The sequence below is a fragment of the Chironomus tepperi genome, unplaced genomic scaffold (genome assembly GCF_022539635.2).
Source record: "Chironomus tepperi strain 1889 unplaced genomic scaffold, CSIRO-AGI_Ctep_v1 contig_68, whole genome shotgun sequence".
NCBI lineage: Eukaryota > Metazoa > Arthropoda > Insecta > Diptera > Chironomidae > Chironomus > Chironomus tepperi.
Window position 1 is genome coordinate 1,024,284 of NW_027226190.1, and position 13,374 is coordinate 1,037,657.

At 33.4% G+C, this 13,374-nt stretch overlaps 1 protein-coding gene across 2 annotated transcripts in view; it reads right to left on the bottom strand.

Annotated features, from left to right (window-relative positions):
• LOC139100829 (glutamate receptor ionotropic, kainate 2) overlaps nucleotides 1-13,374 on the bottom strand; it is an 80,310-nt gene that overhangs the window by 24,369 nt on the left and 42,567 nt on the right. For both annotated transcript variants that reach the window (XM_070653581.1, XM_070653580.1), the window contains exons 5-9: nucleotides 7,454-7,550; nucleotides 7,040-7,115; nucleotides 2,994-3,047; nucleotides 1,040-1,204; nucleotides 411-746 (exon numbers count right to left, since the gene is read on the bottom strand). In XM_070653581.1, the coding sequence (XP_070509682.1) occupies nucleotides 411-746; nucleotides 1,040-1,204; nucleotides 2,994-3,047; nucleotides 7,040-7,115; nucleotides 7,454-7,550 (728 nt within the window). The remainder of the gene's footprint in view (nucleotides 1-410; nucleotides 747-1,039; nucleotides 1,205-2,993; nucleotides 3,048-7,039; nucleotides 7,116-7,453; nucleotides 7,551-13,374) is intronic.

Here is a 13,374-nt window from a genome sequence, read left to right on the forward strand (position 1 = left end):
AACAATCATTCATTGGAAACCCTACAACTATATTAAATAACATCGCATTTTCATTTTTATTTCTATAGTTTTTTTTTGTTTTGTTCTTCACAACATAGTACTACATTCTACGACACTCTTACTCGATTTTCTTTTTATGGCAATCATGCAATAGAGTATAATAGTATGGCATAAGTTGGAAATTATTGCAAGTATAATCGTATTTTTATTGAGAAAGGTTATTGTCACTTTATCTCCTTTTTTTTAACAACACTCAGCACTAAGAATAAGAAAAGTAGACAGATGAAATTTTCCATAAGACAAATCCAATTTCACAGCAAATTATGCGTTCATGTAGGAATGGGGTACAATCGTATCATTCGAAAGCAGCTTTGGATTTACAAATAACAATAATAATGATAAGAACTTACAGTTATTTTTGTGATGTTAGTCTCGTAAAATGCATTTGGATCCTTAATTTCCAATCCACGTGCGGGCGTCCATTCACCAACTTTCTTCAACTCCTCACGTTTCAATTTAAGTAGATCAAGTTTGAAATTTATTCGTTTGCCTTCATTAAACTCAATTTTTCCCGTCAGGCCATCAATGCTGGCCGAATCAAGATAATTGTATAGTGATAAACCATCATTCCATGGTTGTTCTAAATCACATGATAAGTTAACTAATTTTAATTTGTGACTACGATCGAGTGCTGATAATCCATTCGCATAAACCGTCACAGCATCAAACATCAGTGCTGAATCACTCTGTTTTTTTGGTATGTGTGAAAATATGTGAATGAGAATGAAAAAAAAAGTTATGCATTAATACCACCACCACGAACGATATACAGCAACATCATAATCGATGTTGATATGCTATATGCGAATACATAGGCATTAAGTCGGGTATTATAGGGTGGAACATAGGATGGGGGTAAAATGATAGGCATATAAAAAGAAAAGTCGCATTAATGTATGAAGATATATGCTAATGTTAAGGGATTTGTGGAGTGGAAGGAAAAAAGAAATAGAATAAAGGCACAAAAAAAAAATTTTACCATAATCACCGAACTTCCATTCAATATCTCTTTCCCACTGTGTTGAAATTTCTTCATTTGCTCCATTATGTCTACTACTTTTGGACTCTCTACATCCACTAGTCTAAATGCTGTAATGTTTACGCTATTGTACTTGAAGTCTTCTAAGTCAAACGTCTCGATATCCTTGATTCAATGAAGAAGACACAAAAAAACAACAAAGTTAGAGAGCAGAAATAGAAATGAATAAGTTTTCAAAAGTTTTATTTTCATCATCCAATTCTATTTTATTTTCGTTCTATTACCACGTGTAGCAAGACGAAAAAAATATATACTTTTTTTACTTCTCTTCCTCTTCCTTCTTTTCTCTTGTTTACGTATGTAAGGGAAGCTCAAAACTTATTCAGAATTCTTGGTCGATTTCAGAGTTGGAATAAATTCTGTTATCAGTAAATATTTACAGGACTTGATGTCTTTTGGAATTGCCAATATAATAGCCTATAACTGCCAATAACTGTATGTAATAATGACAAAGTTGCGAACATGTCATTTACAGCCTCATTAAGAATTATTAGTGAAAATGGCTATTTAATGGAAATATTGATAAATTTTCTGCATAATTCCTTCAATAGCTTTACCACCTAATGGCTATGCCATCATAAAATAAAAGTAGTTGGAAGTTCATTTGACATTAAATACCACAATTTTGTTAGTTCATATTAAACATTCAAATAAGTTGGGTAATTTTTGCAACAAGTGGTTTTTTCAATGCTTATAATATCGGGTAATAATATCATAATTAGTTCTGCAACAATGTGGATTCTTTTAGGAAAAAAATTAAATTTTTGAGGATCTGATGAGATGAAAAGTACTTAAATGTCGGCTTCTATTTTAATTTTTGGCTGCAAATTGTGATGCAGACATATACACTTCCAATACACAACGATATTGACAAATGTAAGCAAATCAAACATTTTTGAAGAAAATATGCAAATGCAGAAGCCAAGAGGCTGTCATGGAAACTCCACATCATATTGATGATTTACCGTCAGCACGGCAATGTAGCGATGTCCTAGCGACTATGCTGTGCCGTTCGTGATGCTCTTAAAGTGCAATTTAAAGCTTCTTTTCAGAGACAAGAACATCGAAAGAATTTTAATTAATAGAGTGACGCGAATGTCAAATGTCATCATATGCAGCTCTAAGTTTGCATATCAAGTCTCATGAAACTTTCACTTTGTTACACTAAATGATTGATCATAATTGATATGTATGTTCAGCGAACAAACCATGTTCGCTAGAGAACCGATGCTTCGCCGTATTAACGATAAGACCAAGATAAGACATAAAATTGCCTTGAGTATACCGTGGTAGCGGATTTCGATTCACTTTCATGGCGAAAAATGCTGGCCACCGCATTATGTCTCTTGGATAAGTAACCTACCCTAACAGGCAAAGAGCATGTTTTCAAGAGCTAAATATACTAGGAAAGCATGCTCGTGAGCGTACTTTTAGCTTCCTCTGCTCTTTGTCTGCTAGGGCTAGACAGACCTTCTTTATTAGTGAGTGACAAAAATCGCTAAAATTAGGATTTGTCCAAAATTGCAGGCCTGTAGCTTTGGACGGACTATAAGGTGCAAATGAAAATTGCAAAGTTGTGCTTCTAAAGGGAACGCTGAAAATGTTAGACTGCGGTTTTTGGCCGAACCCCTAACAGACGGAAAGGTATTGTAGTGGTATTTCTGTAATATGAAAGCATACTTTTTGCCTGTTTGGCAGCCAAAGCTAAAACTAAAGTCAAACCCCTTCAAATCTAAATTCCCAGAACATCCTTATTCCATTGAACTATAGAGTAATGACTAATGAGTCAATCATCAACTCTGAATGTGTACATAATACAGGAAAAAAATTCTCAGAACAAGAAGTAAAAGATAAGAAAAAAATATCGTGATGAGATAATGAAATGAAAACTTACAAATGTGGTAAACATGTAATGATATCGGAAGTCGTTCATTTGAAGTTGAAGTATCTGCAAAAAAATAATAAAATAAAATGAAATTAATATCAGATTGGGATAATGAAAAGGGCTTATGTGTAGGTAGAATTTAATAAACATGTAAATAAGTTACATCAAACAAGACATGACTTCTTTTGAAAACAGTTGACTTATGTGTACTCAAAATTGGAAACACATTTTTTACTTCCAATGATGAGATGTATCAATGGCTTTGTTTTTCATCTTCTTAGAATCTGTTTTGAATCTCAAAAGAAATTCTTTCTCAATGAAAAACATTCCATTGTAAATCTTAAAGTAGTTGATTAAATATTGTCTTAATATAGTATCTAAATTGTTTTTGCTAATTTATCGGATATAATAGATCTTTATTTAGATACCAAGTGTGGGAAGATCATTTACAACTGACGTGAATCGAAAAAACTACTAAATTTTCACATGGGGCCGTTCACTAATTACGTTCATTGAGTGAAAATAAGATTCCAACAATAGAAATCCAAGGATTGCTCATTTTGGCTAAAATCTTTCTCTGATGGTGACCAAATGTCAAGTGCATACCTTCTAAATGTCTCGTGATATTCTCTGTTGCCACTAAATACACCTTAAGTGACTGAACCTTATACAGAGAACCCGAACCCGATTTGCCCAGCAATGGACTTAAAAGGATAGTTTGAAAATTTGCCTTAAGAAAGCCAGCCCTGACTATCAGATTAGAATGGCAATGTTTGCAAAGAAGACTGAGTCTCCATAGGGCTGTTGATTTATTACTCCGCACTCTTTGGAGGGGAAGGAAAGAGTAATTGAAATGGAAGCTTGGTCAAAGCCGATTTTTCGTGTTTCGGATTAAGTAAACGTCCCTCAAAATAATAATTAAATGTCACACAGCTCATTATAAGAATTAAATGCCATGAACCAAAATAGAATTCTACATATTTCTTAAATTGAAATTCTTAACCAATCAAGTGTAATTTATGTTTTTAGAATTTTGATGAATTTCTTACGTCATAGCTATTTTTGATGTTGAATAGTAATTTTTATAAAAATGATCGTAAAAATAGCTCAGTCTTTAAAGTGCTTTGATAAACCCTAGTAGGTATATATTATCATTTTTATTGACAGCATAAATACATATCCGAGTGATACAAATAAAGAAGGCTTAGTCACGGAGCTTTTAAACTCATTTATTAGCCTCGTAAACTGTTTCCGTTTCCGTTTGGCTGCCTTAAAATCGGAGCCTTAAAATCTCTGTGGTGAAGACTTCTTCATTTATATCACATGAGATCAAATAGAGGCTGCTTCCGTTTGGAGTCTTTATGATGATTTGATGTCAACAAATGCGGTTTAGCGGAGCCTTAAAAAATCCGTGGCGCAGCCATACTCATTAGTGCTGATCGGGATATTCTCAATAACCGACCAGAAAAAAAAGTTTTGAAAATTATACTTAGTAAGGTAAGCCATCAAAAAAATGTTGAAAAACATTTGTTTGTATATCGCAGTTCTGGTGAACCTTTTTTGTACTACGGTCCAAAAATCTCGAAACCAGTATCGGTCCCAGTCCCGAAAACCTTTCGAAGCGATCCATGATTTAGATTTTTCGTGGCATACCAGTGTACCGTGTCACACAGGTTGGCCAACACTACTTTATCGACACAAAAAAAGGTCACATAACCAAACAAAGTTCAATGAGCAATTTTAATTCGATATCATTGGATTTAATTTGGGGTAAAATAAAGTTTCTATTTCCCTTCCTTTATTTCATTAATAATTGAATTTATATTTAGGTAGTATTTAAAATAATCTATTAATAATCAAATTATTTAAAAATTCATGAATTCAAGTTTTAATATTCCAAAATGAGATTCTCTTATTATTATGTCATCAAGTTGAGTCTTTAGTCCTCAATATTATTATTATTATTGTCATGTTAATGATATTTTATTTATAATAAATTTATTATTATTTTTGTTGTATAAATTTTCCGGGTTGTTGATAAAAATTAATGAATATTCACTTAACCCTTAGGTCGTATTCAAATATTGAAGGAGCAACAATCAGTTCTAAAGTAAACAGCCCCTTTTACTCTCAACATCCATTCAATCATCGTTGTTGTCCCTTTTGTTTACTATTTAAATGTCCATAACGAAAATATTTTCTTACTTTGATTGTTTATTTCCTGGAAATTATTTACATTTTTCTTCTCGTTTATGCTTCTTATGCTTTAATAATATTTGATTTCATTTTTATTGTATGCTTCTTGAGAGGAACAAGATTTTTTATTTAGAGGTATGTTTGTTTGTTTTTTGTACCTTCTAGAAAACTCGATTTAATCTCATAAGTCACATAACATTAAGCTTTTTAAGAATATATGATTAGATGATTAGCTGGAAGTATTAAGAAGTTTTGAGACAGTATTGAGAAAAAACATTCTCTAGCATCTAAAGAGCTGAGCAAGGTGATATCATCGCTCACGAGCATGCTCAATAGAGTAGAAAACATTATTAAGGTGAGCAAGCTCTCAAGAGCATCCACTTTGTCTGTAACTTTACTTACTTCATTGGGGAAAGCACACAAGGGCCCATTGCCGAATTTAGAGTTTATCGGAATCTGAATCTGTATTTAGATAACTTCTGCCAATTTCTAATTTCCAGAACATCGATGCATCGTTGCATCGTTGCTCACACAGTAATCCCATGAGCTTTGCCTGTTAGGGAGTGTTAATTTGGGTATTGGCGGTTAGCAGCGATAGAGCTAGCTTCAGATATCAACTAATAGAGGCCATGGATCACAATTGATCTGTATGACCAGCAAGGATCGAGGTATAATGAGTCTCTATAACACCTTAATCTCAAAAATGAGAGGAATGAAAGATATGGTAACTCTTAAAAAGAGCTTCAAAAGCTTCATACTAGGTGCTAAATAGCGATGATATAATGTCAGTAGCTAAATGTGCGGGTAGACAATTTGCACAAACTAAGTGACAATGCTAGCCGCAGAGTCAGATAGAAAGGATTTTGCAGCAACCTAAGCTCCACATAGAAGCTCTATCTTGCACATAGGAAGCTCTACATGGTTGCAAGATAGAGAAACTGATATGATTCTTGAACTCTCTTTTCATATCCAACTGTAGGAGGGATTCCCACTGAAACTTAAAAAATCAAGTCAAGAAGTTCCGGGACTATGTGTTTTGAGATATTTGGAAGCTTCCATGCCTTGCTAATTTGTTATGATTTTTCGAGTGGAAAATGAATTTATGCTTAGGAATTATTAAGAATTCTTCTACTTGATTGAAAGAGTTTTCTACTTGATTTTACCAGGAAAATTGAATTTTGGAAAAATAACATTGAGTTAGGTATTAAATTTTTAGAAGAAATCAAAGAAGCTAAGCCAAGCTTTAATAATGTTTGTCACAGTTTGTCAATGTGAATTTTCCCGAACAGCACAAGTCAATTAATTGATCAAATATCCGGCAACAAGCTGACGTGACTCTGGAATGATCTAGATTCGGTTTGAATCCGTCATCAACTCAGATTCACCTTATTGGAGTCGGACTTTTGATCGATTAATGTAATGTATGTCCAACATTTTTGATTTCTTTATAACAGTGGTGGAAAACCTTCAATTTTTCGTAGCACACCTTGTTGGTATGGCTCGACTAAAACCGTACACGGCACTCTGTTCATGGTATTTCCAAAAATTTTGGCTGCTCACTTGTATGCCATGGCACACAGGTTTCCCACCACTGCTTTAAAAGAATAAACGCTTTCAGAACATCACAGCAAACCAGATCTAAATTTGCCTAGACTCCAGTCTCCCCAGAGATTCACTCAGTCACAGAGGTTAAATGTGTGGAGTCAAGCGTGTAAATGAGGGCACGACATAGATTAAATGTAGTGAATATTTTTCTTTTTGGTATTCAAATTTTGATACGCGTCAAAATTTTCCGCAAGAAGTAAAAAAACTGTAGAAATAATTAATAAACTTACTCAACCGTAACGGAATTTACTTACAGTGCGAAAAAATTTGTTAATGTACAACGGGTTTGTGTCTATAATCAACTTGTAAATTTCCTTCTGCCTAATTTCTCTGTAAATGTTAATGATAAGGAAGAGAAAAAAAAGACAGAAAATATATATACATAAGTACTAGAAATGGTAAAAAGTGTAAAGACGTAAAGTGGCAAATGTAAATTGAAAATGGGGCAAAAAAGAAGAAAAATGGAAATAACAGTTTCAACGAGAACGTTTAACGGAAAAAGCATTTATGATGATTGCTTTTTATAAGGTGCTCAATGTGCCATTCATTTCACTCTCACCATCCATTTCCATAAAGGCACATAAACACACACTTATATACTCGAATGTTTAACATATTTGTTAAAAATGAAATAAAAATCTATGATGTGTAGTCCACAGACAACGTACCTTAGAACGAGTCGATATGTCTCGGGCAAAGTTTGCCTTATGTAAACTTCCATTCCACGCTCTGATGACTTCATAAGATCTTGCTGCTTAAAAACGCCTAGAATTCAAAAAGAATTGTATGAAAAGGTCCATAATTGAATTATTATTTACGCATCTGTCCCCATATATATATATCTATTCATCTACGCGACATCAGAAGCAATCTCTGCTGCTAAAAAATTGATAGTGTGAGAGATTTTTTTAATACATTCTTTTGAATTTATCGTTTTGCTGCTTGTTAAATTTTTATGTACTTTTTTTCATGAGAATCAGGTTGTTATGAACTTTTTGAAATAAGCTCCTTTGACATAAGCGCATTTTAGATGTCGTTGAAAAAATTCTTCAAGATTTTCTCATCTTTTTTTTATGCTTAATATTCAACAACCCTTTATTCCACCCTCCAGGCATTCTCATCAAAGGAATCATATTTCATCATGGAAAGATAAAGTATAACAATAAACTGAATATATTTTTTTTTATTTGGAATAAATCTTGGGATAGGGATGATGGCATGCTATTAATAATCATCAAGAAAAAGTTTTTCGCATATTTTTTTTATAACAATATAAGTATGAAATTGTTATCTGGATGAATTTTTCAATCGTAAATGAGAGATGAATTTGAGAATTGCTACTTGCTACTTGTAGGAATTTTAAGGATTTTTTAATGGAATAGTTTGACTTTATTAGATTATTAAGCAAGCAGAATGGTAGTAGAATGAATATTTAATATTTTTATGGTGGGTTTACGTTCAATTGCATGTCTGCAGATATAAAATGCAGATCAAGATACCACCGAAAATCTCAGAGCTGCGTATCTTAAACACAGATAATGCAGGTCTGCAGCCTTGCATGAATTATAAAATACAACGGAATACTGCAGGGACGCTAATCTAAAACACAGATAATGCAGGTCTACAATTTTAGGCTGAAATTTAGCTTGATCACAGTTAGGATAAAAGTTACAAAAATTACAGTTTAAATCACCATTGGAGGTGTCTCTGTGGAATTTTTGATTCCGTACTCTCAAAGTCATGTCAAATCTGATCGAAGGCTCACCTATAAACTACATGCCTGAGTATTAAAAACACAAGGAATGCAAGTCTACAGATCTAAGCCAATCCTAACGTATATGAACGATCACGATCAAAAATGTACATAAATTAAGGTTAAAGACATCAATGGAGGTGCTTTTGTGAAATTTATGAATCCAGAGCTCAAAATTTCTGCCAAATCTGATCATGGACTCGCTCAAAAATTTTAGATCTGAATAATAATGATTCAAAAATTGCAGGCCCATAGTTCTATTAATAATCATCTGCCAAATCCTACTTTAAGGAACAAATGTGATCCAAAATGGGAGAAATTAAGGTTATAGGCGAGACTCAAGGCCTTTGTGGACTGTTTGAGTTCGAATTTGCAAAGTCCTGTCAAAACTGAACAAGGTTTCACCTAAAAACTATAGCCCTACCCTAAATGACCATATTAACTAAATATCATTAAATGCTTATTGAGCATATCCTTTTATATTAGAGATAAGCATCAAAAACACACGAAATGCTAACCTGCAGATTCAAAGCGAACCCTAGTCAAATCAGAAAATGATTTCAATTAACGAAAAGCTATTATGAAATTATGACCAGAACCACGAACATTTCCATACCATTAATATTACATTTCAATTCCAAATGGCAATCTACACGTTAATTAACTTATTAAGGCATCTTTTTGAAAAATTCAAAATCACAAAATTTCCACGATTTTCGAAGCAATCATGTTGACCCAAAAACAAAGTCTATCCAATTCATCATAGCCGATTACAAAGCATCATATTCGCATCCTCGTAAACTGCAAACTGTGGCATTTTATCAGTCACTATAGCGTTGCTAAAGCAATATTGAGGATAACTCACATATGCCGCATTGACTGATATGATGATAAAATAGTGCCGTTATGCATAAAATTTTTGTATAGCTTGATAGAAACATCAATTTTTTAACAAATTGATAATAGCGTTGCGCTGAAAGGACTTTGCAAGTCATTCGCGAATGATTGTCAAAAATTTTTGAGGTTGTTTGTTTGGTTTAGAATGACAGCCATATTAACACTTTAAAAGGGTTTAATAGATCTGTTAAAGTTATGGATTTATTAAAACTTTATTTATGAATTATGTCCATCAAAAATTGAAATTTAGTGACATTCGTTCAAAATTGTAGCTTTCTCAGCATGGGGTGGTAATTAATATGGATGGAGAGTTGTAGATTGACCTTAAGTTCTTTCCTCTCATGAATACCCACTTGATACAGAAGTATGCTTTCCCGAAATCTCGGTTTTGGACCCTAACAGGCAAGGAACATGCTTTAACGGTTCAGACAGTCCACAACGGTACCTAAAAGCGGTCTCTTTGCTTGTTAGAAGGAAGGTTTTCGAAACTCGGGATGAAACTCTCCCAGGATTTCCCGGTTTTGGTCCCGACATCGAAAAACTATAGACAAATGGTATGAGGAGCTAAATTATGCTAATAAATTGCTACATTCTTTCCTAAGCAAGTTCCACCCCTTATTAATGACTATTAAATAAACCTATAAGACCATCTTTATCGAAACAGCACTTTGTGGGGTGTTTAAATTCCTTATTATCATTTTTGTACCCTAATTCTGTACAAAATCGTTTTGACTTTTCCATACATAATATTGGTTGACTTTGAGTACTCTGATCAAAGCTATGGCCAGTGTTTAGGGAGCTCTGAGAGTGTAACTAGAAAATGAGGAGCTTGGCTGATTTTTGTTTTGAAATCTTGAAATCTTGTCCTTTTCGTAGTCATAAATGGTATATATTTACTAACAGCTGCAATCACCAAATACAAAGAAGCCTTTGCCCCTTAAGTTCCCTTATCAATGCCTCTATGGACCCTCTGACTACGTCACTTAAGGTTCTTTGCCAATACCTCTAAAGCCCTCTTGATTACACTCCTAAAGAAAGGCCTCCCCGACTAAACACAAAAAAGCCCTCTGACTACGCCCCTAAAGACCCCTAACTACAATCTTTAATACCCCCTAACTACACCCCTAAATATGTAGCTCTTAGCTAAACTTTTCTCAAAAATTTGATTTCTTCTTTTTAAAATATAATTAATTAGAAAAACTATGGAAATACCTAAGAATACTTTTGAAAACTAATTGAGTAGAGCAACAAAACATTTCATAGTCATCCATAATAAGCATTACATGCGAAATCATTAAAAAAAACTATTAATAGAAAAATATAAACTCAATTTTCTTGTGCTCGTTCGGGTCTCGAGGTTCATGTGAACTTGTTAAATCGAATTTAATGTAGCATGAAAAAAAAGAGAAAGTTTTTAATCAGCTTTAAAAGTTTTAAGCCCATTCATTTAAGAGGAAAAAAAAGATAAATCTCCAATTACATAGGAAAGTAGACATGCCGGTCCGAAGGGTAGACAAAATAAATTCTTCACAGCACCAGTTCCTTTTATTGAGGTGTGAGAATATAAAGAAAGCATCAAAGTGTAAATAATTTTCATTTTTTACAACTCAACAATATCAAAAACACAGTAAAGACGCAAGTGTGCTGCAATCTCTTAAGTACATCAATACTTCTTTCTTCTTGCTTTTTATTCTTATTTTTCTCATCTCGCATGAACATTTTTAAAGCTTCTTTTCATGCTTTTATAGTCTCTTTTATGTCATATTTTGATATGATGTGTTTACAAAGGTTTCGCATTGAACCAAATTTTGACAAAAATAAAGGAATAAAAGATATTTCTTTTTATTCTCGAAGAGTATTATTTACACAGTGTGTTAATGAAATTTATGATGTTAATATGAAATTGTCAACAATTCAATTGTAATGCTTCAGTAGCGAGATACTTATTGACGTGCTAAATTAAAGACACAAAAACAATGATGATATTTTAAAGGGTGAAGTTTGGGTTTTCCGAGGTCTCTTAGGATTGAGACCAAGAGTTTGAATTCGAGTTCCAGTTCGAGGCGGAGACCGAGACAGTAATCGAGACAGAGAACGATTAAAGACTAATATCGAGACTAAGACCCAGTTTGAGCCCAAGTCTGAAATCGAAACTGAGATCGAGATCGAGATCGAGACTGAGACCGCGACTAAGCTCGAGTCCGAGACCGAGACTGAGACTAAGTTCAAGTTCGAGTTCAAGACCTAGTTCAAGTTCAAGTTCAAGTTCGAGTTCGAGACTGAGACTGAGACCGAGACCGAGATACCGAGATATCGAGATATTGAAAAATCGAGTTCGAGACAGAGATTGTGAACCAGATTGAGATCGAGACAGAGACCGAGTCCAAGTTCGAGCTCGAGTCCGAGATTAAAATCGATATCGAGATTCAGACCGAGACCGAGATTAAATTCAAGATAAAACTGAGAGCAACACCGAGACCTAACTGAGTCTATAAGGGAGTTTCCCAAAGTCTCCTACTCGACAAATCTCGAGAACCGACAAGTCTTGTTCTCAGTATCGACAACCTTCGAGCAACATTTATGCACCAATAATCAAAATGTCATAAATAATGATAATAAATTTTTTTGGAAAATTATCTCAAGTATGCATTGATATTTAAGGTTTTAAATGAGTTATTAATTTTAATAAATTCAGGAAATGAGTCAGACTTTCTCATAGAATCATTATTTAATGAATTTTCCGAGCAAAGATAATGAGTAGAAATAATTGAGTTTTGATGTTGGATCTTGTTAATTACAGTTGAAATAACACTCAATTAACCCGAGGGATGCAAATGAAGAAGGCTGTGGTACGGCTTCCATGTTGATGTCAAATCACAGTGGCTTCAATTTGGTGTCCACTAAAGAGCTTTAAAAGCGCTGTGGAAGACCTTTCTTCATTTGTGTCGCACGGGTAATAAATGCATATCAATCGACAAAGACTCTGTGAGCAGTTAGGCTAATGATTCTCATACTTTTCAGCAGTTGACAGACTAAAATTCCATACCTTACATACGTTGACCTACATTTAGTCTTAATTTGTGTAATCCAAAATTTTACATGTTTATCGTGTCGCCAAACTTATCGCAACATACCTGAGGTCGCGCCGCAACATAGTACTGCATGTGAAGCACAATTTGAATAACACTGTGTTGGACACATTTAAGGGAATTCTTCAGAATTTAAATTGTTTATATGATTGCTGCGATTCGCTGTAAATTACAATCAATTCAGCCGTTAGCCAAATGTAATAAACAGACAACATCAATGATTCCATTCTTAATAAGGCAGAATATTCAATGATATCAAGTTTTAAGCATATTCATGCTCTTACTCAACATCTTTCAGATTCTGATTTGATAACAAAATATTGATTTTATTTTGAAAATTTCATTAAACTTTAATTTACACTGAAGTACTTCCATCGCTTTAACCTTGAACAAGTTTTGACAGATTCGGATATTGAAAAGTATTTTAAGAATACTAAACAACCTTCTATCTAAATTAAATTGTGCTGTGTTTGTACAAAAACCAAACAATCAAACTTTTTGAATAGATTAAGGTATGATTTTCCTGCTGTCAATCAAATTCGTAATGTGGTTTACTGAGTAAAATTGATAAAACATACTTTAAATTAAGATATAGAAATGGAAGGATGTAGGTGGTAAATTTTTGAATATTTGGAATTTTTCGAAGCCTTTCATTGTGTTCTTGTGAAATTAAGAGAAATATTATTGTGAATATTAATCAACATTTCACAATTTGATTGAAGGTAATTGTTAAGATTCTCTCAATAGTCATCATAAATTGGATATTTAGACCAGAGTTGGCATGCAGATTTAAATAATCAGCAAAAATCCATCGAATTATGGCTATTGCAGATGGAAAATGGCAACTTGA